Source organism: Amblyomma americanum, chromosome 1 (assembly GCF_052857255.1).
Source record: "Amblyomma americanum isolate KBUSLIRL-KWMA chromosome 1, ASM5285725v1, whole genome shotgun sequence".
Classification (NCBI taxonomy): Eukaryota; Metazoa; Arthropoda; class Arachnida; order Ixodida; family Ixodidae; genus Amblyomma; species Amblyomma americanum.
Window position 1 is genome coordinate 494,258,364 of NC_135497.1, and position 27,324 is coordinate 494,285,687.

Sequence of the window (27,324 nt, forward strand, 5' to 3'; positions counted from 1 at the left end):
CTAGACTGTTGAACATTACCTTGGATTTCTGCATGTTAATTTTTAGACCAAGAGTACTGCTCTGCCTGTCTAACTCATTGATCATGTTTTGTAATTCATCTCCTGAGCGACTTGGCAAGGCAATGTCATCAGCAAATCGCAGATTAATAAGATGTTCTTCATTAACTCTTATCCCTAACAGTTCCCAATCCAGGCCTCTGAATACCTCCTGTAAACAGGCGGTGAATAGCATCAGCAACATGTCTCCCTGCCTGGCACTCTTTCTTACTGAAATTTTATAGCTTACTTTATGGACAACTACGGCAGCTGTGCAGCTGCTATAGATATCTTCCAGTATTTTCACATAAGGCCCTTCTACACCCTGTATCCGCAATGCCTGCATGATTGCTGATGTTTCCTTTGAGTCCAATGCTTTCTCGTAATCAATGAAGGCTATATATATAGGGGTTGGTTATCTTCTGTGCACTTCTCCATCACCTGATTGATAGTGTGAATATGATCTATTGTGGAATATCCTTTACGAAAGCCTGCCTGACCATTTCGTTGATTAAAGCCTAAGGTTGACCTGACTCTATTAGCGATTACCTTAGTAAATACCTCATAGGCAATCGACAGTAAGCTGATCGGTCTGTAATTTTTCAAGTCCTTGACATCTCCTTTCTGAAGGCTTGAGATGATGTTAGTGTTCTTTCAAGCTTCTGGTACGGTCGAGGTCATAAGACATTGCGTATATAGGGTGGCAAGTCTTTCTAGCACAATCTCCCCACCATCCTTCACAGATCTGCTGCTACCTGAAACTCACCAGCTGCTTTTTCCCTTTGCACTGCTCCCAAGGCTTTCTTTACTTCCTCTTTCGTTAATGACGGGATGTTCCAGTGTGATGCGCTACTGCCTCTTCCATAACGTCCCGATTACATCGAAGACTGTATAGATTTGTGCAGAATTCTTCGGCTACTTTAACTGTCTCATCCATATTGCAAATGACATTGCCCTCTTTGTCTCTTAACAAATACATCTGGTTTTTGCCTATGCCTAGTTTCTCCTTCATGGCTTTTAGGCTACCTCCGTTCTTTATAGCATGCTTGATTCTCTCCATATTAGACTTCCTTATGTCGGCTACCTTTCGCTTATTAACTTTGATAGTTCTGCCAGTTCTATTCTGTCTGTGGGGTTAGATGCCATGATATAGGTATGGTACCTCAAGTACTTGTGCACAGCGAGCCTGACAGTCAACCATGCGACTTGGAGCGCTTTAGGAATGGCCCTCATCGACTTTCCTGAGTCATCAGCTATGATGACTTGCAGCAGCTGGAGAAAATCACACATTCTGGTGACATCTGACCATTGACTGTGCTTTTTCGTTTTCGCCACAGATGCCACATCACCGTCAGAGCACATCAGTTCTTTCCGCACCTAGTAAATGAAAGACTTCGCTACGTTCAGATAGGTGGCAATTTCCAAGTTGCTGCAGAGTGCGGTCAGGGCAACGAGGACTGCATGGCGCTTCATTTCCTGCAGCAACCTGTAAACTTCCATCTTGAAACAAACTGTGCAGTATGAATGATGTGGTGTCAATGCACAAGAAGCTGCGTGCTTAGATTTTGTGTGGTGAGACTGCTGGTACCTATGGCGACAGGGAATAGTGCTCTCAAATACCTCATGCACCAGGTACTTCCACCAAGTAAAAGAGAATAAATGATGTGAATTACAATGCTTTCAGTTATTCAAACTCCAGTGACACATGACATGACAATCAACAATGCTTTAGGTGCCAGAGCCAAGGTTACAGGGTGGACGCCCTAGTGGTTTCAATCTCAAGTTCCTTTGCATGCATGGAAATCTCAGTAAATGAACATTCTTGCTGTTCACTTTCATCGAACTAGCATTAAACCTGTGACGCAGTGCTCAGTAGAACACCACCACAGCCACAAAGATTAGATGAAACGTTTGATTTCATTATTGTCTGAAAATGATTTCAGGTAACACAACAAAGTAGCCATAAAGTCACCACTTTACAGAAATGAACACACTAGCAAGACTGCGTGAATGGGGGTACGGAAAAAATGGAAAGTAATGGCTAGCTACGGAAGCGCTCGATGTGCGACTGTTCACAAGTGCTCTTCTCTGTCACCTCATAAAAGCTTGACAGCAGCTGAATAAACACTTGAAAGCAAAGAGGACAGGCAAAACTGCCTCATGGGTGCCGCCATGTTCCACAAGTACTGCCATCTAGTTACATGTCACAGCTGCTAGCTATGCAATCATGGCCTTTTGAAAGTTTCTTGCGCTGATCTCACAATCAACTGTATATCGGTTAATGTCGCTGGCCAGACAAGCAGCAATGCAAGTGGATGAGTTGTCACTCTCAGGCTATGTCAAAGTGGTCTTACTTCAACGGCCTTTGGGTATAAAATCACCAATACAGAATAAAAGGAATCTGTAATGTAATGCGAAGGCAAGATAACCGATGGTCTGTAAGGGTGACCGACTGGATTCCAAGGGAAGGGAAGCATAACAGGGGGCGGCAGAAAGTTAGGTGGGCGGATGAGGTTAAGAAGTTTTAGGGGACAGGTTAATCGGAGCTGGCGCAGGACAGGGTTAACTGGAGAGATATGGGAGAGGCCTTTGTCCTGCAGTGGGCATAGTCAGGCTGATGATGATGAAGGCTCAAATCTGTACATAACTCTCCTGAGCTCTCCTCATCAAAGCATATACAGGCGCAGCCAAAATAATAAAGAGGACTCTTGTCCATTGAAACTCTTCTTGTGCGTTCTGTAGAGAAAATTTTAATATTCCTTGGGGGCTTAGCGCGAGCATATCAGTGGCGTTTGCTGGTGTAGGTATTCAGAAACTCTCAATTTTTGCTAGGTTAGGTGCGAAAGAGGCTTTATTGCTGAAGCGTGCTTCGTATTAGTATGGCATGCACAGCTCAAATTTGCCATGTACGCATAAAGAATCAGTTTGTGCCTCATTGAAGAGGCCATGCTCTGCACACAACGGTGGGAGGAAATTTTCTCTGTGCATTTGTAACTGAAGTGTGCAGCATGCCTGGGACAGGAAACATTGAGGTGAAGCTGAACGTGCTGTTCTTTAATGCGGCACAACCTGCATAAAATGGCCCCACCAGCAAAGCAGTAAAGCAACTACAGTTAGCGAGGACACCACTCATTGTCATGACCATACTCATGCTCCGCATGTATACCTGAACACTGTGCTGTTAAAATGTGCTGGAAGTGCAAGAAAGCAACCAAGTTCAGTGCAGTGTATACACAGCCCATGAAAACGGTCTATACTGGCACACAAAACCCCTCCAGTCAGCCTGGAGGGGTTCTCTTCCAAAAACACCCCTATGGCTTATAACTAGCTACAGCTTTGTTTTACATGCACAGTACACTTTGACTAACACTTTTCCTTCAACACTAGCACTCAAGTTTGTCGGGACGCTGACCTTGCGCCTTTGAGTATGGCAAGGTCAAGGAGTTCAGGAGGCACTGACAATTAATGTGCAATGAACGCTTTCTCTGCAGCGCACAACACTCGGCTCTCCTTACACAAACTTTCCAACTGACTTGACCTCAGCACCTGCATGTTTACTTTCAAATTCCCCAACTATTCCAGTCAAAATAGGCAAGAAACCATGGTGGCTGACGACAATGGACAGCATGCATGACTTTATCATGTCTATTCATGATCTATATACCAAAGCAGCAACTATGGCCAGGATCATGCCTAAACACAGCAACCAAACTGCACAGCCACCGCTAAAACAAAGGTAAAAAATGGAAAGTACTACTCACTCGACTGTTTTTTCGAGAAGCTTTCATTGCCAGATGGATTGCACAGTTTGCAAGTAAAGGTGTAGTTGGTCATGAATGGAAGTGATTTCCTGCAAAATACAAATTTACACGCTCATAAAGAGCAATGCCATAACAAAAACACACAGACCGGGGCCAAAAGAGTGACAGCGCTCACTGTACAGCCCCTCAAACCTACCTCATGAGGGCACCTATGCCAACACGCCTTAGTGCAAATATTCTGATATGTTTGTTATTCAGTTCATATTTATTCCGAGAAATTGATACTCGAGAATTTCTGAAAGTTTCCAAACATTCAGCAGCATCCAATACCGTCCAGACTTATAAATCCGACAATGGCGAAACCAAAGTAACTAAGCAAATTACCCGAGAATCAAGCATAAAATGTCCAGAAAGCACTACAACAGCAACCTCTTTGCTTTCTTCAACATGGTTTATTGCATGGACTGATCCCACAGCTATGCTGCCAGGCTTAAACCTAGTGCGAAATTACACATGCGGTGAGAATAACATGGCCGACCACTCATCTCGAACAATCGCCAGAAAGCGCACAGTTTTATGTTTGATCCCTCATAATGTGTAACATACTTCAGCCCAAGATCCATGGCACTCGTCCTTTTGCCTTCACAGCTCTTCTAGTGCGAGCTCCACCATCTCATTTTGGACAACTAGTACATGCGGGAGAGCCCACTAGCAGGATTTCGCATAGGTCTCCAAAGGGCAATCGAGTCAAGGGCAAGTTATAATGCAAAAAAAACCCGCATATCACTTGATGCATAGCAACCTGTCATGTGTGCATTATAGCAGATGGGACGAGAATCAGAGGGCCCTGTCTCTAGGCCAAAAAATTGCCAGGCTTCTCAGCCATGCCACTGTCGCCAGCTGTCCAAGCACAGCGGCATGGCACTTTTTAATGCTGTCTTCCAAACTGCCTTGCTTACGTCTGCGTTGTTTTCCCTTAAATTTCAGAGGTTTTACTATCCATCATGTTCCCTGACATTGCTAATCATGTGTCAATTTCATTTTGTTCCTTATTTTGCACAATGACATTACAGGTTGTGTACTGCTTTGCTGCTTCAAAAAGCAGCATACATTTCAAAGCATACAATGTTTGTTTGTTTTTTTTTCGCATGGCAATGAGTCAGTCTAGTTTCGTTTATTTCAGCTGCAAAGACTATACACTATTTTGAAAAATTAAGGTCAACAATATATGCCTACTTATCTTTTCCTGAAGTAATTTTTCATACTGAACAGATATTTCATCCAATATTCGTATGCATTTCTTCTTCATATTCAAATTTTATTCATATTTGAAAACTTCAATATTCGCACACCCCTAAAAATAACCCAATCTACCTGACTGAAAAACCACACAACCAGCCTGCATACATAATAGTCTGCATGTCAGTAGACGGAGTTTTTAATTACAACACACTACGATGCCAACGTTGTTACCCATGGAAATTTTCCTCCCTAAATATGCAAAAGAAAGAAAAGGCAGCACTCGTGAGGGCAGCATTTCTCAGCAGCGACCACTTGACCATAGAGGTGTTTTGTAAGAAATTAAAACTGTTCCCTGCTTGATTCAGTGTATGCAACGCTTGCAACAAGAAATGACCAGACATGCACTAAATTTGGAATGTGTACTGAACTTTACCAAGACGTGGAGCTACATCTGCAGCGTCTATGGCACCGAGGAAGTACGGCTTCACTTTAAATCCGGAGCTGCCTAGCTTGTCAAGCGGTCGCTGCTGAAAAATATTTACATCAGTCAAAATCACTGCCTACCCGCAATGCTCCAAAAGAAATGTGTTTGTTGTGCTGTGTTTTATGGCACATCGGCAACTGAGGCCATCATGCGCCAAGAACAAGGTAAAGGAAAAGTCTTTTGTTGAATATTATAGAAATGCAAGAATCATCCTTGCTCTAGCGGCCCTCAAACATTAATATTACCCAGTGAACACATTCACAAATTTTATAAATGGCTACAAGTAAAAGCTTTAAAGAGGGCCGGGTAACCTCAGTAGCCTTCCTTGGCTGCGGAAGGATATCGAGGCTCCCAACCAATCAAAATAAAAGACCCAGCTTTCTTCTCAGGCCTGAGAAATTGGCTGAGGTGTACTAAAATTCAAACAAACCAGTGGGTAAAAATTTAGAGTCTCTTGAGAAATCCCGTTTCGTTAAGAAAGCTAAAAACACATGATATATTAACAATTGCATCATCTCCTAAAAGCAGTGCAGGATGAAAAGGAATGCATTTATTATAAAATTCAGTAAAATACGTTTTTCTTAGTTCATCCAGTTCTACACAAGAGAATAAAATGTGGTTAACCGTGAGTTCATCTCCACATTCTTGGCAAACAGGTTTGTCTTCTTTTGTTAGTAGGAAGTTGTGCGTAAGGTGCGTGTGGCCTATTCGGAGACGGCATAAGACCACTTCCTTAAAACGTTCTTGGTGCACACACGACTTAAATTCACCTAAAACTGGTTTTACCAAGTGTAGTTTATTTTTTACCTCATTGTTCCAAGCCGACTGCCATTTTTTTCTTAGTTTCCTTGCTACTAATTTCATGCAATCATTAAACGGCATATTTACTTTCATTATTTCCTTGCCACGAGCTTTACCAGCACACACATCTGCTCTATCATTGCCTTTTATTCCCACATGACTCGGGACCAGGGCACAGTTTTATATTTTGTCCTTGAGCTGTGGCAGTTACTATGTTGTGTATGATGTCACCAAGCAGAGGGGAGCTTGCATTTTTAGAATGGAGAGCTCTAACTACACTTAAGGAGTCTGTTTAATTAACAGCATTTTTGAGGTTCTCACTTAGTATTTTTTCTGTGGTCACCCATACTGCGTAGCACTCCGCAGTGAAGATAGAGGAACACTGTGGTAGTCTTACTATTTGCTCCGAATTTCCTCGCACCGCTGCGCTTCCTACGCAACCATCTGTATTTGATCCATCAGTATAAAATTCTGTAAAACTACTCTATTTCTCTTCAAGGGCACGGAATTCTTGCAATATATGTTGCTGTGGAGTTCGCTTTTTACGGAAATGTGCAAGAGTGAGGTCACAGATTACAGGAAAATTGAACCATGGAGGCAGTGGACCACGTCTTCGAGCAACACCACGTAATGCATCCATTACGCCGAGGTTTTTGCACATATCTTCAAAACGCAGGAGAAGTGGCTTTATAGCTAATGGTTTGTTGTTAAATAGTGTTCTAGATGGGCACTTTGTGACAATTTGGTGACAGATATGTTTAGGTAGTGAACGGATTTTTAAAACGTACGAGCAAGTGAGCATGGTTCTTCTCTCTGTAAGCTACAGCTCGTTGGCTTCCACATAAAGACTGTTTATCGGTGACATCCTGTATGCACCGGTGGAAAGACGCAAGCCTAAATTGTGTACTGGGTCTAGCCGTTTAAGGTATGATTGCCTCGCTGATCCATAAACTATGCATCCGTAATCTAATGTAGAACGTACTACAGAGCAATGAATCCGTAAAAGACAAGTCCTATCGGAACACCAATGTTTTCGTGAAAGTACTTTTAGTATATTCAGAGATTTAGAAGCTTTCTTTTTGAGTATGTTTATGTGTAGTAGGAATGTGAGCTTTTTGTCGTAAGTCATTCCTAGAAATTTGTGATCATCTTTAATTGGTAGTGCGACTTCATTTAAATACAGGGAGGGATCAGTGTGCAGTTCTCTTCTAAGCGAAAAAAGAACAGCTACTGACTTTTGCGTAGAAAACTTGAAACCGTTTTTGTCTGCCCATTTCGTTAGTTTATTTACTTTCATCTGTATTTGCCTCTCACACGATGTAACGCTAGAGCATGTGCAAGCAATTTGGAGATCGTCTACGTAGACTGAATACATGAAAGACTTTGGGATTTGTTTTGTTAGGGAATTCATTTTTACTATAAAAAGCGTGGTGCTTAAAATGCACCCCTGAGGCACGCCGTTCTCTTGAATGAAATTCTTAGAAAGAGTGGCACCCAGGCGTACTTGAAATAACGGTTGGTCAAAAAGTCACTCAAACATTTTAGCATTCTACCACGGATTCCGAGGTCTCCAAGGTCCCGCAGTATGCCAAACCTCCATGTGGTGTCATAGGCTTTCTCTAAATCGAAAAAGGCCGCAAGGCAGTGTTGCTTGTGTAAAAATGCTTCTCGGACTGTGTTCTCTAGGCGGACTAGACGGTCGGTTGTAGAGCGCACCTTTTTAAACCCACACTGATGGATGTCAAGAAGATCACGGGATTGTAATATAAACATTAACCTAATGTTAAGGACGTTTTCTAAAGATTTGGCAAGTACGCTTGTTAGGGCTATAGGTCTGTAATTGACAGGGGAGGTAGGTACTTTTCCCGGCTTCAACGGTACAATAATGGCCTTTTTCCATGCCTCTCGAATCTCTCCTGATAACCATATTTTGTTAAAAAATTTCAGAAGCGAGTCTACAGCATGTGCGGACAAGTGGGCAAGCATTTCGTAATGAACTTCATCTGGTCCTGGTGCAGTCTGTTTACCCGAAGAAAGTACACTGTTAATTTCTTGTAGTGTAAATGGGCTATTATATGCTTCGTGAGCACTGCCCTTTATCAGCAGTCTTTCTTTTTCGGCTGTGTTTTTATATTTTAAAAATGATTCTGTATAGTTAGAGGAACTAGATACAGTGGAAAAATGTTCGCCGAATATGTCTGCTTGTTCTTTTATATTTGTCTGTACACCAGGGGCGGTCAGAAGAGGAACTGTGAATGGAGAGTAGCGACCATCCATTTTCTGTACTGCCTCCCACATTTTTTTCGAAGAGACTTGGCTGTTTATCGAGGAAATGAAACGCTGCCAGGATGATTTTTCGGCATTTTGACGTATGTACCGCGCTTTTGCTCTTGCTTTTTTAAAGTTTATAAGGTTCTCCTGTGTGGGGTATCGGCGAAATATACTCCAAGCTTTATTTTGTTGTTTTTTTGCTTCTTTGCAATCTCGTGTCCACCACATTTTATGGTTGCGTTGTACTATTCCTGAAGATTGGGTGATAGCCAAGCGTGCGGCAGAAAGAATGCAATTTGTGAATTTTTCATTTATTTCATTGAGATTAAGATTTTCTAACGTAATATTTTCTAACATGGCTGCTGTTCTAAACAGCTGCCAGTCTGCTAAATTGAGCTTCCAACACGGTGGTTTTGTCTGGGTGACTGATGGTGGGGATGACAGGCAGATTTTAACAGGGAGATGATCGCTTCCGTACAGGTTGTCTAAGACATCCCATTTAAAATCGTTAAAAATTGAAGGAGAGCTAAAAGACAAATCTAAAACACTCATTTTTCCTGAACTAGGGGAGCAATAAGTAGGTTTACCGGTGTTCAATAAACAAATATTGTTGGATAGTATAAAATCCTCAATAACCTGACCTCTGCTATCGGTTTTCTCACTGCCCCAGAAACAAGAGTATGCATTAAAATCGCCAACTATCAAGTATGGCTCCGGTAACTGTTGTAAAAGGCTCTCTAATTCATGCTGTCTTACTTCGAGATGTGGTTGAAGATATACGCTACAAATTGTAATGGTTTTGTAACCAACCACGGTGGCTGCTACGGCTTCGAACCTAGTTTTGAATTTGACCTCGCTAGCTGCTACGCCAGGTTGCACAATGATTCCTACGCCTCCCGAGAGTCTGTTCGCCCCCTCTCGGTCACGGCGGAAGACAGTATACTTCTTTAGCACCTTTGTGTGCTGAGGGCCTAGATTGGTTTCCTGCACACATAAAGCAATAGGGGAAATTGTGTTTAAAATGTCTTTTATGTCGTTATAGTTATTTACGAGACCTCTGCAGTTCGAGTGTATTATGAAAGCCATCTTAATATTGTGTGCGTGTGTGCAGATAAAATTAGATTAACTTTGATTTGGCCCCTTGACTCGGAGCCTCACATTTTTTTGATCGATCCAAAGACCTCCGCCGTCCGTCCGATGTGGACGGCACGGGGCTGCCCTGGGTCGTGTCCATCGCCTCAGCAGAGGCGCTGGACGACCGTGCAGGATGTACGCTGACTTTTGAGTTAGACCTCGACCTGTGGGAAGAGGCCTTGAGGCCCGCTGACCCGGGGGTCTGCGCAGCCTGCTTTGGGGTTGGCGGAGTAGTATCAGCTACTCCACCAGGGGGCGCGGATGGCCCTGCCATAGGCCCACTACGTGCGGCCTGGACAGGTGCCGAAGCCTGGTGTGATGCGCCGCGCCCACGCACCACATCGGCGAAGGTTATTTTTGCAGTGGAGGAGAATCGGTTTGTTTCGGCATATCGCCTTCTCGCTTCCTTGAAAGAAATGTTTTCAGTGGTTTTCAGAGTAATTATTTCTTTTTCTTTTTTCCAGGACACACAAGCCCTGGAGTATGCAGCATGGTCTCCCTCACAATTAGTGCACCGCGGAGCAGCAACAAATTCATCTGACTGGTGGTCCTTCGAGGAGCATTTCGCGCAAGTTTTGCGGCTGCAACAACTCTGTGAGCCGTGGCCAAACCTCTGGCAACTGAAACATCTGCGTGGGTTGGGTATATATGGCCTTACATTTATTTTCAGGTACCCGACTTCAATGCTTTCAGGTAGTATGCTGGTGTTGAAAGTGAGGATCATGTGTTTCGTATCTATTTCCCTGTTATCCTTCCGGATCTTTATCCGCTGAACATTTATGACATCTTGGTCGGCAAGGCCTTCAAGCATTTCTTTTTCAGAGAGGTGAACAAAATCAATATCTGATATGATGCCTCGGTCTGTGTTCAAAGATCGGTGTGATGTGATGGAGACAGGAATCTCCCCTATCGATACAATGTTTGCAAGTTTCGAGTGCTGGAAGGTGTAACGTATTTCGAGCAGTAAGTCGCCACTAGCCATTTTTGATACCTTGTACCCAAACCCCATGGTATCTGTCAGGCACTTTGCTACCAAGAATGGGGAAATCAGTCTTGCTTGTTGTTCTTCAGCTTTGCTGTGAATGACATGAAATTTTGGGAATGACACTTTTCTTTTTTGAAAAAAATCTTCATCGTACCACCCTCTTTTTAGAGAGCGATCAGGTTGGGAATAGAGGGGAGCCATAAAAAAATTTAGTTTTTCAGCCACGGTGCCAGCCACCCACCACGGAGCCCAACAAGGGGACGGGACAGCAACTTGCACGCAAGTCCTGCCCACGCCAGCTGTACACCTCAACTATAACCAAATATGACGAAACCCAGGGTAGTTCGACACACAAGGTTCACCCTAGCCGCCCATGAAGAAATGAAAAAACCAAGAAACGACGAGGAGACAGGACAGCAGTCAGAAAGAAGATAGGAAAGTAAAAGATGCAGAGGAGGACAGGAAAACGCGACTGCCGATTTCCCCCGGTCGGGTCAGGCCGGAGGTGCCGTCTACAGGAAGCTGGGGCCAAAGTGGTGTGTTGCCTCCGCTGAGGGGCCTTAAAGGTCCAAACGCTCGGCATCGGCTCAACCACCAGGAGCCTCTTTTCCCCAGACACGGCGATGCCACGCACGGCGAGGCGCGGGTGCTCGGGTCCGTGGTGATGCACGGTTCACCATCATCCCCTTGCGGGGATGTCCCTGCGGATGCTCGGGAACCCGGGGTGTCGCCACTCACCGACGCCTGCAAGCTGCATATGCCCCCCCTGCAGGGAGCTCCAAAAGAAATGAGCAGTGCTAAAATGTGCACTGCTGATTAGCATTGCCACTTTGTATGCCTGGTGTGCAACCAATTTTTGTGTTCTGATTGTCTAGGCAGCCAGATGTGGTGGTGTATATGCTGAGCTGAGTGGCTGAAGACCTAGCACATGCGTACGTGCACCAATACGCGCCTGCGACACCTACAAATGCAAATACTATAAGCCGGATAAGAGCTCGTGTTTTCTCTCCATGCATTTGTTTCCCTTCTCTCCCTCCTCACCCACAGCACGCTGTCAACAGTGTGACATTCCGTGTGCGCTACGAGGATCCACGTTCGACGGCGCGGCGTAGACGGAGACCCGTGACAGCGGCATCATCAATTACCCAGCCATGCTCTTTGAGTGACGACCAGAAAAACCGGACCCGCCGCCGCCCCGGGGAAACAGGCTTTATCCTCCCCAATTTCCGGTTACATTCCAGGACAAGGGAGCTGTCAGCGGGCCAGAGCGCGCCGCACCACAGCCGACGCTATGCGCTACCGCGAAGACGACATTCTTTCCCTCCCCCCCCTTTGTCGTGGGCTATCGCCGGGAAGGCACCCACAGCTTCCCAGAAGGGCCGTGACGGACACCTGTCATGGCGGACAGGCAGTACTCGCCAAGAATGTGGAAAGACAGGCGCTAGTGAATTAGCTCCGAAGAGAGAGCCTGTGTATACTCTCACTTGAGAGAGAGTGGTGGCGTTTTTGTTGTTTATTTAGTTTGTATTGTTAACAGACTCTGGGTTCGAGGCTAAGCCCAACCCAAGGGGGTTGTCCCCATCTCGCATGTTATTTTGGATTGGAGAATTGATGCTTTGGGCGGGCCACTGGAAATGACCGCCCTTAGTCCTTTGTTAATCAAGTGCTTAAAAGCACATGTAAACGGATGCAGTCCAGTCTGAGCTGGGGCTCCATGCTTAGCATGTAATGTGATGCTACTTAGGCACTAACCTGCCCGGTCGATGAGTAAAGTAGTGCAAAGTTTGTTCTGTTGTAAAATTATGCTCTGCTGTCATCATCTACAAGCTCGCCTCCTGTTCATCTTCCAAGCCGAACGACACTAGAGGAAGGGTTTGTGAACCATCCTCGAAGAAACGGACGACTATTGAAATTCTACTGCAAGCACGCTCAGGACGACATCGTTCGCCAAGAGGGCCTTCAGCGCCGAAGCCCGTCGGCGTGCAGCTTCTGCCAGCAACCGCTCGAGCCCAACTCCGGAGCCACTCCATCGCCCCCATGAAGTCGTCGGCACGTAAGCTCGGACGCCCTAGCCTCTGATGTATAATCTTAATCATGTGTAATTATTGAATATACCTGTTTGTTTAAACTGAGCCATACGGTGTCTCTTTGCCTCTCCGTCCCGTGTGGGCCTGCGCATTATGGGGGTCATCACACTGGTGTCAGAAGTGGGGTCTCAAAAGCAAATGTCCTCTGAATGCTGTGACATTCATGACTTCAAAATTGTAATCAAAAGGGAATCACGGGACTGATTGTGGGACTTTTACCCCCATTTGAGAGGCTTGAGGCACTGGAGGGCTTGAAAAAAAAAAAAAATGACTGTATCTGAGGGAGCTCCCACTCCACAGCCGTCGCTCGGAGCAAGCATGCTGGCATTAGGAAGCGTCATTCCGACGTTTACGGGAGATAAGACAGGGGTTCCAATCTGCGATTTCTTTTCCATGCTAGAAGAGATTGGGAAAATGGGGGGATGGTCCGATGCTCAAATGCTGGGAATGGCGAGGTGTAAGATGGCAGGAGCTGCTCATGATTTTGCATGGCGAGACGAAAAAGTAAAATCCACAAAATCATTTGCGGAATTTAAGAAGCTCGCGTTTGAGCATTTTGACACTGAACCACGTCACGTGCGAGTACAGAGGTTCCGTGACGCCGGACAGATGGTAGGGGAGGACGTGCGAACGTTTGCGTCGCGGCTTCAGCGCTTAGCGCGCGATACGTTAAGCAGGGAGGAGGAAGGAGACCAGCTTAAGAAGAAATACGCGGAGGATATACTTAAAGAGGAAATGACCGCTTTGTTCGTGGCTGGTCTGCAAGACCCCGTGCGCCGGTTCGTGCTCTCGCGCAAGCCGAGCAATTTCGACCAAGCCGTGGAGGCCGCATTGGATGAGGAACAAAATGAGGCGTTAACGACAGCCGCAGCGAGAGTACGCGTCATAGAGAGAGCGGTGCTCAACCCTGAGGTTGCTCTCTTGACAGAGCGGTTAGATCGCTTAGAACAGCTGCTATCTCAGCAGGTAGAATGCCAGGTTGAAGCGCGCGCTCAACAGCGCCCATTCGCTGGAAACCGGAGACCGCCACAAAGCTACAGGCGCGGTATGCGAGATTTTGAAGAAATCGTATGCTTCGCTTGCCAGGGTCGCGGACACATCGCCAGGTTCTGCCAAAACGTGCGCCGTGAGGAGCCACAAAGTGAAGCAGGCGAGACACGCCCTAAGCAAGCCTACAGCGGGGCTCCAGATACCGAGTCAAAAAACTAGTTAGTCCTCCCCAGCCTGAGGAGCGTGGGGAGGGAGCAGTAGATGATGAGGTGGTGGTAGTTTGTGTGGCCGACGAGGCATGCCCTGTTGTGCGTTGCAAGTTAAATGGTTGTTGTATGGAATTGTTGATAGATACGGGGTCAAAGGTGACATTGCTTAAGGAGAGCAGTTTTAACACGCTTCGAAGGAAGGGGGACCGCGAGGTGTTGGAAGCGTCGGGTGGTATGGCAACCAAATTTGTAGGCATAACGGGGGATCCTCTTGGCATAAGTGGACTCTACCGGTTACACTTTTCTCTCGGCGGAATTGCATTGGAGCACCCCTGCTACGTATGCCCGGACACGGTGTCTCTGCCAAACGGAGTGTCAGGTATATTAGGGCAGGATTTTTTGAGAAAAGGGAAGGTAGTAGTCTCATTCTCTGAGGAAGAGGTTAATGCGGGCGGCTCAAAAGTTCCGTTTTTGAACAGGAGAGGGGCTGAGATTCGCATTACCGATATTGACACCCGTCAAACAGTGGGATCATTGGAGAAGGTATATTCGCGGGTTGCCGTCCGGCTGGTCGAGGAGGCGGTCGTCCTTCCTTGGTCGGAGCACATTTTGTACGCGTTTGTGCCTTCAGATGTAGAGAGCGGCGCCGTGGGAGTGCTTGAGCCGGTCGACTCTCTCAGCAATGGCCTGAAGGCAGCCGCTTGCCTCGTGACAGTTAATGACGCCCACAGAGTGCCCCTACGGGTGGTTAACTGTAGCCAGCAGCCACTGAGCCTTCCCAAGAACAAAACATTGGCTTTCTTCACCTCTGCGATAGAGCAACGTGAGCCCACCGATACGGTACTCGCAACTGTAGAGCATGCTAGTCCTTCAGCTGCTCCAAAGGTGTCGTTCGATCTTTCTCACGTAAAATCCAGGGAGAGGGAGGCTCTGGCTGGTTTGCTGAACGACTACTCGGAGGTATTCGCCGCGTCCAACCTGGATTTGGGCTGCTGTGGCGTTATAAAGCACAGGATAGAAACCGGCACTTCATCGCCCGTTTACCAGCGTGCGTACAGGATTCCTTACTCCCAACGTGAGGAGATGGAGCGGCAGGTGCAGGACCTGATTGATCGCGGCATTGTCGAACACTCAAAGTCACCCTGGGGAGCACCAGCACTATTGGTGGAAAAGCCAGATGGCTCGTATCGATTGGTAGTGGACTACCGCAAACTAAATGCCGTAACTCGCATCGATCCATACCCCATCCCCAATATACAGGAGACGCTTTCTCAGCTGGGCTCTGCCAGGTACTTCACGGTAGTGGACATGGCGGCGGGATTCTGGCGATAGCAATGGATCCGGCAGATGCCGAGAAAACGGCATTCAACACGTCCTCAGGGCACTATGAATGGAAAAGAATGCCGATGGGTCTGGCCAACAGCCCTGCTGTCTGGCAGAGAACCGCTGATGTTATCCTGGCAGGTCTTCTGGGGAGGCTGTGCTTCGTGTATATGGATGACATTATCATATACAGTGACAGTTTTGATAACCATTTGCGCGATATTGAGCAGGTTTTGGTGCGACTAAGAGCAGCGGGTCTCAAGCTGAAGCCCTCTAAGTGCCAATTCCTCAAAAACGAGGTGAAATACCTCGGGCACGTTGTTTCACCTGACGGCGTGCGACCGGACCCTGAGAAACTAAGGTGTGTCTCGGATTTTCCATCCCCGACTAGCGTCCGCCAGGTCCGGCAGTTTCTCGGCCTGATCGGTTACTACCGAAGGCACATAGAGGAGTTCGCCAAGCTCGCTAAGCCGCTCACCGCCTTAACAGCCAAAAATGTCGCCTTTCGCTGGGACGAAAACGCGGAGAATGCTTTTGGGGCCCTGAAAAGGAAGCTAATGAGTGCACCGCTGTTGCGCCACCCGGATTTTAGTTTGCCCTTCGTTATGGCCACAGATGCGTCAAAGTTCGCAGTTGGTGCCGTGCTATCTCAGGTTATCGAGGGCAAAGAACATCCCGTTGCTTTTGCTAGCCGACAGCTGAGCCCCACAGAGCAAAAGTACGGAGCTACGGAAAGGGAGTGCCTCGCCGTTGTCTGGGCAGTAAAGCACTTCAGATGCTACCTCTACGGCCGCAAATTCAAGCTAGTCACAGACTGCCATCCTCTGAAATGGGTGATGAGTGTCAGGGACCCTAGCTCGCGACTCGCTAGATGGAATCTACACCTGCAGGAATACTGCTTTGAAGTTGAGCACAAGTCAGGAAAGACGCATCTGAATGCTGATGCACTCAGCCGCACAGCTGCCGTGGCAGCTATAGATGAGTTTGTCCCCGTAGTCGACCCCGCCGAATTACGCACAGAGCAGTGCAAAGATCCGGACCTGAAGCGAATAATCGAAAGCTTAGAGGACGCACCGTCTCACCCCGAACAGCTAGGTTATTTCATTGGCAAAGACGGCACCCTGTGTCGGCGCACGAGGCCAACCAGGAAAGGGAGACCAGAGAAAAACGCTTGGGAGAGAGTCGTCATACCTCGGTCGTGGACAGAAAGGGTTCTTCGCGCGTTTCACGATGCGCCATGCGCCGGTCATTTTGGCGTAGCGAAGACACGCAGGCGTGTGGAGCGTTTGTACTTTTGGAGTGGCATGCGACAGGATGTTAGAGACTACTGTGCGAAGTGTCATTCCTGTCTCGAAAGAAAAACACCCAAGGGACGAAGACCAGCTCCAATTCAGCCGTTCCCTGAGGTTTCGGCTCCCTTCGAGCGGACAGGTATGGACATAATGGGCCCATTGCCCACGACCACTTCCGGAAACAAGTACATTTTAGTATTTGTCGATCACCTTTCAAAATACGCGGAAGCGGTAGCACTCCCAGATCAGAAGGCAGACACGGTTGCAAGAGCATTTGTCGAACAGATCGTGCTCCGACATGGACCCCCGAGGCAACTCTTGACAGATCGGGGAACGAACTTCGTGTCGCAGCTAATGAGGAGAGTTTGCGAGCTGCTTAAGATCGCTAAGAAGCAGACAACACCGTACCATCCGGCTTGCAACGGCGCGGTGGAGCGACTGAACCAAACCGTGGCCGGGTTCCTGTCGCATTTTGTTTCGCGCGACCAGCGGGACTGGGACTTGTGGCTCCCGTATGCAATGTTTGCCTACAATTCCGCAGCACACGAGAGCACGGGCGAATCGCCATTCTTTCTTCTCTACGGCCGAGACCCGGACCAGCCTAGTGAAGTGCCAGAGGGCCCCCGTCGTGTCCCATACGCTTCACTGGACGACTATAAGGTTGAGCTAGAATCGCGCTTGCAAGTGGCGAGGGACATCGCAAAGGAGTCCTTAAAGAAAGCGGCGAAGCGCAGGAAGGAGGTGCACGATCGCAGTGCTAGAGACGCGCCGTTTGATGTGGGGGACAGCGTGTACATTGAAAACTGCCAAAGGCAGATTGGGCTAGCTCGTAAGTTCCAGACGAAGTGGAGAGGACCGTGCGAGGTTGTCGAGAAGCTTTCTCCGGTAAACTTCAGAGTCCGAGACGTGAACCGGCGTTTGATAAGGATACACGCAAATCGCCTCAAGTCGGCACCGGTTCAGTATTCACGAAATGAGGAAAGGGAAAGCGCGGATTTTGATGGGGACAGAAGTGAAGCGGAGCGCGCAGATAGTTCGCAAGAAACGCACTCTCCTGCATTTGTTCGGCAAACGCCCGAGGTGACGGCCGGAATGCCACCGGATTTACTTCATGCATTGCTAGAAGAAGAAGCGCGCGAGGTTGCCGCGCAGATAACGCCAGGAGAGGCTCCTGCCACGAGCCCTCGCGAGTCCCAAAGCAGACAAAGGGGCACAGACTTGCTTAGTATGACTCATGAAGGCCGATATCCGCTGCGAAATCGGAAAGCTAAGTCGGACTAATGGCGTAAACAGAGCGGAGTTGTGAACTGGTTAGAATTGTGTAATGCCGCAGCTCATAACATTGCTATATGCGTATGTGTTAAGTTATCGGAGTTAATAGTTAAACCTTTCTGTCATTAAGTAACACCTTCACAGGAGAGCATGCGGAGCGCATGCAGAACCTGCCCTACTTCCTTTCGTTATCTATATTTTTGTCTGTGCCGTGATCGTGCTAGAAGTGGGAGCTCCTTTGTAACTGTGGTAAATTTATTTCGTCCAGTTTGGACTAGAAAGGAGAGGCTTGGGTGCTGAGTTTCATGTTTATCTGTAAAAGAAGATCAGTGCTGCCCCTGGAGACGCCAGTTATGACAGCGGAGGCATATGGTGTTGTGCAGTGGTGTTGAGTGCAGCGAAAAGTGTTTTGTCGGACGCACTGTGCGAGGCGATTCAGAAAGACAAGGGGAGCTGCGTGGACTCAAATGTTCGGAGAACATTCTTCTGGAGGGTGAGCGAGTGTGACATTCCGTGTGTGCTACGAGGATCCACGTTCGACGGCGCGGCGTAGACGGAGACCCGTGACAGCGGCATCATCAATTACCCAGCCATGCTCTTTGAGTGACGACCAGAAAAACCGGACCCGCCGCCGCCCCGGGGAAACAGGCTTTATCCTCCCCAATTTCCGGTTACATTCCAGGACAAGGGAGCTGTCAGCGGGCCAGAGCGCGCCGCACCACAGCCGACGCTATGCGCTACCGCGAAGACGACATTCTTTCCCTCCCCCCCCTTTGTCGTGGGCTATCGCCGGGAAGGCACCCACAGCTTCCCAGAAGGGCCGTGACGGACACCTGTCATGGCGGACAGGCAGTACTCGCCAAGAATGTGGAAAGACAGGCGCTAGTGAATTAGCTCCGAAGAGAGAGCCTGTGTATACTCTCACTTGAGAGAGAGTGGTGGCGTTTTTGTTGTTTATTTAGTTTGTATTGTTAACAGACTCTGGGTTCGAGGCTAAGCCCAACCCAAGGGGGTTGTCCCCATCTCGCATGTTATTTTGGATTGGAGAATTGATGCTTTGGGCGGGCCACTGGAAATGACCGCCCTTAGTCCTTTGTTAATCAAGTGCTTAAAAGCACATGTAAACGGATGCAGTCCAGTCTGAGCTGGGGCTCCATGCTTAGCATGTAATGTGATGCTACTTAGGCACTAACCTGCCCGGTCGATGAGTAAAGTAGTGCAAAGTTTGTTCTGTTGTAAAATTATGCTCTGCTGTCATCATCTACAAGCTCGCCTCCTGTTCATCTTCCAAGCCGAACGACACTAGAGGAAGGGTTTGTGAACCATCCTCGAAGAAACGGACGACTATTGAAATTCTACTGCAAGCACGCTCAGGACGACATCGTTCGCCAAGAGGGCCTTCAGCGCCGAAGCCCGTCGGCGTGCAGCTTCTGCCAGCAACCGCTCGAGCCCAACTCCGGAGCCACTCCATCGCCCCCATGAAGTCGTCGGCACGTAAGCTCGGACGCCCTAGCCTCTGATGTATAATCTTAATCATGTGTAATTATTGAATATACCTGTTTGTTTAAACTGAGCCATACGGTGTCTCTTTGCCTCTCCGTCCCGTGTGGACCTGCGCATTATGGGGGTCATCACAACAGCCAAACAGTGATAGACGCACGTCTCTGTGCCATCGCACACAACATGACTTGCAATGAGAGCTTCTTTGCCTAAGGAAGCACACTCGCACAAACGCTTCAAAGCAGCTTCAAGCAGCACAAGGCTAGCGTGACCGCCGATCATCGTTAGGGCAGCCACACTGGATTTCCAGTAATGCCCCCTGTCGGCCTCGTGCACTGCAGTTTCAGCGATACATGCGGCATCATCTGGGAGCTGCCGTGGCAGAAAAGCGGCTGTTTGGATCCAATGCCAATGTGCTCCAAACACATTCCACAATAACAAAAACGCATAGTAAAGGGAGAAGCTCCGTTTACTGTTGCATTTCTGATAGTCATAACAGATACAATAAAAACGCCGGAAAGCTGGACAAGTTTTTTTGATTCCCATGGGCTTGTACGAGAGCGAAATGAGACAGCGCTGGCCCAGAGCTGTACGGCGTGCAAGGTAAGCAGGCCAATGTTTTGCTTATAATGTATTCTTCCTATAGCGTGTGCTTAAATCTATGTCCACATCTTGCGATCAGCTTCCATCTGGACTGGAGCCTATGGCAACCACTGCGTGGAATGCGGACATGCAGTAAGAAGTTAATTGTTTTAAAAAATACAAAAAGAAAAGAACCCAGTCGCAGCATTTGCTATCAAGAGAGCAGCAACTGCTAGAAAGGGCAGGGGAGAACTATAACCACCATTTACAAAACACAAAAAGTAAAGTTTGTGTTGCTCACGTGCTAGTGTCCAGGCACTGTCCAAGACATAGCACGCATGAGTGACGTACCACTAACCATATTTATTAAAGATAAAAAAAAAAGCTCTGTATATACAAAGCCACATAGTGTTCTGAAAGAGAATAAACATTCAATTGTAAAAAAGAAGACCACAGTGGAGTGTGGGTGGGGTCCACAGTCCAAGACTCATGGCTTCCGCCGAATAGACCCCTGGTCTTCCAGGGTGGCACGCGCAGCACGAGTGGTCAGGTGGGGCACCGGACTGTACCGAGCGATTGTACTGATTGTACCGAGCGGCATGCACACTCCATCCCATTATAATCGCATGAGGTAACCTTCGAAATAGGGAACCAAAGAACTGAAATACATTTACATCACACAGGTGCTTTAGTTAAAACATTTCTCACTTTTATCAGCTATACCCCTGTGCACCACAGATCCGACAGACAGCCATATACAGTCGCCAAAAACCAAGGAAAGCATATGGAAATGTTTCTATGTTATTTGATTTGTGCTGTTGATCAATGAGAAATTAGTAGCGCCATCATTTTATGGCTGAAAGATAAAATTGTGTTGCCAACTTCCCACTGATGAAAGCCACAAATTAAAGAATTTGGGGGACACTTAAGCTCTGCCTTAAAAAAGGTATAACGCGGTAGCTTTGTAGATGTAGCGGGCATCACGATTACGTGATGTAATTAAGAACATGAGCAAAATGCAGATCAACAACATGAAATTATATTACTCACAAGAGTGCGAGGCGAAAATAAAGAATGCATGGCAAACACAGGCCGCAACTGACTGCGATGCTGCCTGGAAAGAAAACTGATTTGATCAGTAAAGTCACTGCACGCTCAGCACGAACACGGATGGTGCCCGGCAGCAGCTGTCTCGTCTCCCACTGCACTGCCACCAGCGATGGTGCTTCTACACCTCTAGAGCAGCAGCACTCCATGGTACGTCTTAGTTGTGACAGTCACCGCATGCCGGTGCCACTACACCAATAAGTTGCACCGTGCTGCCACACCAGACGACGAATCCGGGATTTTTGCTCCGGTCAATGCCGACAAGAACGCTTTTTCCGCGACACGAAGCCCTTAAGCCGTTGCTTAAAAAACACAAGCATTTCCCTATGCTTTCCTTGGTTTCAATGACTGTTGGACGCGTCATAACTAGTCCCTCATTTCCCTACCCTTGTCTACTCTACAGATATTTTCAGTGAATCAATACTGAAAATATATACAGGCATGCCAGGCTATGCATTGTCATGAATAAGCTATCACGGTGTATCCTGACGACAGGTTATCAATTTTAACACAAAGCCAGTGACTTACCCGAGAGGTATTGATAAGCATACATCATGAAACCACTTAAGGCAAGCAATGCACTGGACTTCAATGAGGTTCATGTTGCGCCTGAATCCACTGAAAAAAAAGAAGAAAAAAAAACAATTCATGAATGCAGGGCAATAGCAATGTCCTTTCATGGCTGCGTCTGAGAAAATTTCGTGGCTGAAATTCTACTGGGTGATTGGCTACAGAAGGTTGTGTGACATTTTCCCATGAAAACAGCTATGACTGATTTTTCGTACTCTCACGGGCAGAGTTTATGCTCTCACGACCGTCTTTTGGCAAACAAAGTGCCGCTGCTAACTAAAGGTCAGCACTGCATACACCACAGTGCTAAAGCCCGGGATACATGCAACGTTTTTTTCGATGATGCTCGCGTGGCGGAAAACGTCGTGGCGACGCGACGCCTGGCCGGAGATACATGGAGCGAATAAGCAGCAGCCCGCCGCCGCGTATATCTCAGAGCGAAAGCACTGTGATCAACAAGTGGCAAATACCATTGAGCGAGGAGCTCTGTGAGAGCTGCGACGCCGACTCCTCTGTTAGAAAAACGAAATTGTTCATTTGGACACTACTGTACTGATTGCAGCACGCGTGCATAGGTATCTACAATGTTTTGCGTGCTCGAATGCATGCGGTCGCGTACCTTTCGATGCCCGCTCAGCCGTGGCTACCATAGGCTGTGGTTTTCTTCCGGACTTTCGCTTCAGGAAGGAAAGGCAGGCATTTCGATCCAAGATCCGGTCGTGTTCTCCAAAAAAAGATGACAGTTCATGTATGGTGAAGCGTTTATTTTCACGATAATAACATTTCCGTGCAATAAACATCACACTGCTCGTTGGCCCTGGCGACCATGTTAGCAGCGGAGGCGGAGGCAGCCAAACCGGAAGAGCGGGCTTTCTGCGCTGCTATTGGCTTGCTTCGGCTGCCGCTTCCGGTCTCACCGGATGCCGTGCGTCAATATTTGGCGGGGCCAGATCGACGGCGGCGGGCGTTTTTCTCGACGACGGGCGTCATACGCGCGCGCCTTTGGGTGAAAAACGCCGACCAAACGCTCCATGTATCCCGGGCTTCACAAGAAACTAGAATGCTGTTCGAACAGCCAGGAACTGCAAGCATGGGAAGTATCTGGACAATATTTTTGAAGTAGCCTTCATGCATGTGAGCCAAATATCATCCAGCATTCCAGCGCGACGAAATCGTGGCATAGAATTTCAGCTACAGTTTCAAACAAACTAAGTGCACACCACCGGGAGCTTGCTACGGCAAATAATATTACAGCACAAGATGACTTCACTAGCAAGCTCAATACCTGGGAGCATCACAACACTATCTGACCGGAGCGTAGGTGATCCTTCCTTCTAAGTCAACAGAGCTTAGCTTATCGCTATCGTTCACTGCTTCCGTTTTTAGCTGAGTCAAGGATTAAGATCTTTTACTTTCTTCAAGGTCCTCACTAACCGTGAGGGGCCATAAAAATAGCAAAGGAACTACTCTCAAGCTGTATCACTGGCAAGCACTTTATCCCGATATGACCAACATGAACAGTACCTGGAGAATCGGGACCAAGTGACAGACCTGGTCTCTTTCACCCTTAGTAGCCTATCAAAGACGAGTGCTCGGAGAATTTCACACAGGAAATTCTGCCAGAAGAAAAGACACCGCCTTCCTTTATATTAGCAGTTAACATCTAAGATCTGTAACGTTCTGAAACACCAATAAGACATATTGAGAAAATGAGACCTTAGCAAACTACGCAATTAACTCAATACTATGCCATTAGCGAAAAACTGTTTGCCAAGCTTCCATCACGTAATGCTCACAGAACTAAAACTAATGGTGCCTTTGGCTGGCGGCACTAATAGAGTTTTGCGCACTCATGCACCGTACGATCAGCTGGGACGAGCATGACACGGGTGTGCGCCACCAAGGAGACCGACAATGAAGCATGATGCAATCTCATCATGCAGTGTGTGTGAGCAGATGCCATGAGCAGATGATGCTGTTGATGTAGAGAATTTTGTTTTGCAGTGACCAATAGGGAATTTCAACAAAGAGAAAAAACAGACGAAACATCTCAAGTAGGCAAATTTTAAAGAAATGGTGTATACAATAGTAGCTGTAATGCATTTATTTGCACTGCAATAGTGCAGCTGCCGGCCGACAAGCTGTGTGCCCTGCCCTTATGAGAAAATTGAAGGTTTTCGTCCTGCTAGTCCAACCGTAGTTGATGCAGCGAGCTTTTTAAGATTGTACTACTTGTTGTCAACCTATACGCACGTTAAAGGATATGAATAAAGTGGCAATGTGGCAGCGAGCCGAGATAGGCAACAGGTATTTCCAGTAGATACTACACCTGTAGAGCATATGCATAAAAAAGGCAAGCGCAACACCTGCACCATCAGCATTTCACCAGCATGCTCGTGGGACCTGTGTTCCGAACGTCTGGTTCAAGCACAGTCCCATGCAATGTTACTGCAGAAGACAGAGGGAGGAAAGCGTGAGTCCCTTCCATCCTGGCTAATTAAAATCCCTCCGCTGAAACAGTAACTCCGTACGCCATCCGTAGTGAACGTAACTGAAGGATGAATTGGCACTACCGTCTGTAATTCGTGGCCTTGGGAGGTATACGAAGATCACCGCCACTCCCCTGCTGAAGAGCTTGTTACAAACTGTACAGCGTCGACCACTCTTGAGGATGGCCTCTGAGATTTTCGAGAGTCTCGGACGCCACGGTGAACACTACACTCTGGGAGTGTATCGCACGTTCGGCTGAGGCACAAAGGGGCGTACCACTCATGCCATATTTGACGACACTCAGGCCCGTTTCACATGCTGCAAAATTTTCCACACAAACACTGCGAATTGGCCATTTGCGGAAAGCGAGCGGCACCTGTCATGCAAATAGGGAAGCTCCGCCGGCACTTTTGGTTGGAAGGGGCTCTCGAGCAAACATGTGCAAGGCAGCGTTCAGCAGTTTATGCACGCTTGTCTTGTTGTTTTAACGTTTATTTGCTGGAAACGTGTGTTTGATAACGAAAGAGGATGATACAGGATGAGAACATCCTATTTCCGTTTTTAGTTAAGTGGGTGGAGCGAAGACTTTTCGCGTTGTAGCCTGAAAAATGACCATGTGTGGCAATACCTGCACTCTACTACCTCATCGGAACGCCGAATGACCAAATGAAAATGTGCATGAATGTGCACCTATGCGCGGGCGAGTGTAACGATGCCCTTTCCTAACGCGCAGTAACGTTTATGTTTGCGCTTCTTTGATAGGGCAGGAGTTTCTGCTAACTTCATGCAGCACCTTTTGCCACAGGCCACACTTAACTGATTAGTAAACAACCCGTTGTTCTGACACGGCAGAACGTTGCTTTGCGTGCTAATGGGCCGCGGAAGCGTTAGAATGCACGGATATATGGGAGGCTGTGCTCTGCCGTGCTCCCGCTGCTCAGATAGCACAGCTTGACATTGTAGCATTTATTCTGAATGATTATACTAGTATATATATCATTCGGTTTTCACCAAATACGCAAGTGCGTCGATGCCAAAACTCATCCAGAACGACCAAGCTTTGTAGACTTGGCAGCAAGCGCGAAATGTAGCAGGAACACCCATTTCGAAACGTGCTGGATGCGCGCTTTACTGGCTCGATCAACACCTTAGTATTTTGTGTCTTGTATCTCGTCACGGCATTTATCACGTTGAAGTCTCGCAGTTGCAAAGCGCGTGGTTAGTTTAGATAGAGAAGCGTTGCAGTTACATGGCAGCTACAGCTCACATCAGTCGCCGCACTACAGCGTAGGAATGCACGGCCGGCTCATGTTTTCCAACCAAAACCAAATCGCCTATAGGGGGCGCTGGCTGCGCCTTCACCACGCATGCGCAGAAACTTTTCCGCAAATGGTCAATTCTGACCGCTGATGCCGTAATGCGACTGCCGCCAGTGCTGTGGCATGTTGCAAGTTGCGCGTCCGCGCCATAAGTGTCGCCACGGTCGGAACGATTGCAGCGATCCTGGTATCTGGCAGCAAACGCGGCTGGAGTCAATGACACAACGCGTCTGCGCCGCCAGTGCCGCCGCGGGCAACGCTGCAGCGCAGTGGCAGCAGACGACAGCGACCGGCGCAAGCATAGCGAGCAAAGTTTTGAGCAATTTATGTTTTTACCGCCAACTCCCAGGCACCGCCACCGTCGCATTTCAAAATCGTCCCCATTGGCTCTACGGGAATGTCACACCCTTGCTGCCGCTCAGTCCTTTCACATGCAACGCAGAACCTGCGAATTCGTTCGACTGTGACAGCAGGGTTGCTAGATGTCTGTTTATGCAACCTGTGAATAAACGCGGCAGTAATGCAACATGGGATGTGTTCATGTTGTTCTAGTCATGCGCACTTTTAGATGCAAGATAACATTCCGTATCTTTTTAGCAAGGTAAACAGTTCTGAATTATTCGAAAAGTACATGATGGCCAAAGCCAAGCAGTGGATGCTCCCTATTTGTCAGTCGCAGAGCGAACACACCGACGCTGCGAATGAATTCCAACCGGACGGAAATCATTCGCAAGCCGTCCGCGGCAAGAGCGGCGACCCTCTCCAGCCGCAGACCGAACGAATTCTTAGTGCCGGACGGTGAAATTCGCACCATAATCTACGCTACACGTCCCGCATAAATGGTAAAGGAAGAGAGCGGTTCATGCAAGAAACAAGCACTCATTTTTCCTCGGCGTGTTACCAATAGCACTGCTGAGTGGAGCTCCTCGAGCTATCAGAGGCCGACTTTGAGCTTTCGGCAGGATCCAGGATGTCGGCCCTCTGCGCGGAATGGTCGCCGTTTGTGGCCTCCGACAAGGGGGGTTCTTCCAGGTTCGATTCCTCCTCCATGGGGATGTCCCCGGCTCTGCTATCGCTCTCCTTCATCACTTTGTCGGCGTCGGATCCAGTGCTGCTCACTTCGTCAGCTACATCGTCGCCCTTTGTAGTGCCCTGCGAGTTATCATCGGTGTCCGCGTTTTCAGGCCCCTTGCACACAGACAGCGCCGTGCTCCGCTTTTCGGCGCTCAAGCTGCTCGACGAAGTCTGCTCACTTGACTCCGCACTCATTCTAGGAAAACTGACGTATTCCGCTGGCAGCTAAGGTCCTAAGTACTGTCGCTACACTTCGACGCAAATAGGGGCCCTGTTAAACAAGGCGCTCAGTTGAGCGGCGACTCGCCCATGCAGCACAGAAGGTTCAGCGCCATTTGAGATGTTTAGCAGTTGGTGGCTCCCCTTCATGGGCTAAAATGAAATAGCATTTTTGTTTAATAAGATTGATTATTTCACGCGCGCGTAAAGTAAAAAAAAATCTACAACGATAACTTCTAATAACTTTAACTTTAATTTTTTGTATATCCAGTCACGCTTACAAAAAAAAAAAACCTAATAAAACTGTTTTTTGTCGCCTATGGACCTCCTTCACCCCGCGACGTCACGAAGATGCGGTGGCGCTGATGTTAGCAGCGACTTTCGCATGGTAGGCAAAACAGGTTCCGCTTGCCCGTGCCTACCGCAGCATATATTGAACAGCTGCGTCACTGCTGGATCCGCGTAGTAGCATAAAAAATATTAAATTAGCCTCGATAGGTTTCTCGCGCATAAATGCCGCATTCGGAAACTGGCTAACAGGCATTGGGCCACGGTAGTTAAGCGCGAAGTCTGGGA

At 47.8% G+C, this 27,324-nt stretch overlaps 1 protein-coding gene across 3 annotated transcripts in view; it reads right to left on the minus strand.

Moving 5' to 3' along the window:
- The window catches only part of LOC144116099 (set1/Ash2 histone methyltransferase complex subunit ASH2-like), a 161,812-nt gene that overhangs the window by 124,300 nt on the left and 10,188 nt on the right, over window positions 1-27,324 (minus strand). Inside the window, exons 2-4 of one of the 3 annotated variants that reach the window (XM_077650777.1) lie at window positions 26,357-26,607; window positions 21,605-21,694; window positions 3,798-3,886 (exon numbers count right to left, since the gene is read on the minus strand). In XM_077650777.1, coding sequence (XP_077506903.1) covers window positions 3,798-3,886; window positions 21,605-21,694; window positions 26,357-26,541 — 364 coding nt within the window. In that variant the 5' untranslated portion in view covers window positions 26,542-26,607. Of the gene's footprint in view, window positions 1-3,797; window positions 3,887-21,604; window positions 21,695-26,356; window positions 26,895-27,324 lie in introns of those variants that run through there. The other 2 variants (XM_077650774.1, XM_077650776.1) reach the window with 2 other exon arrangements.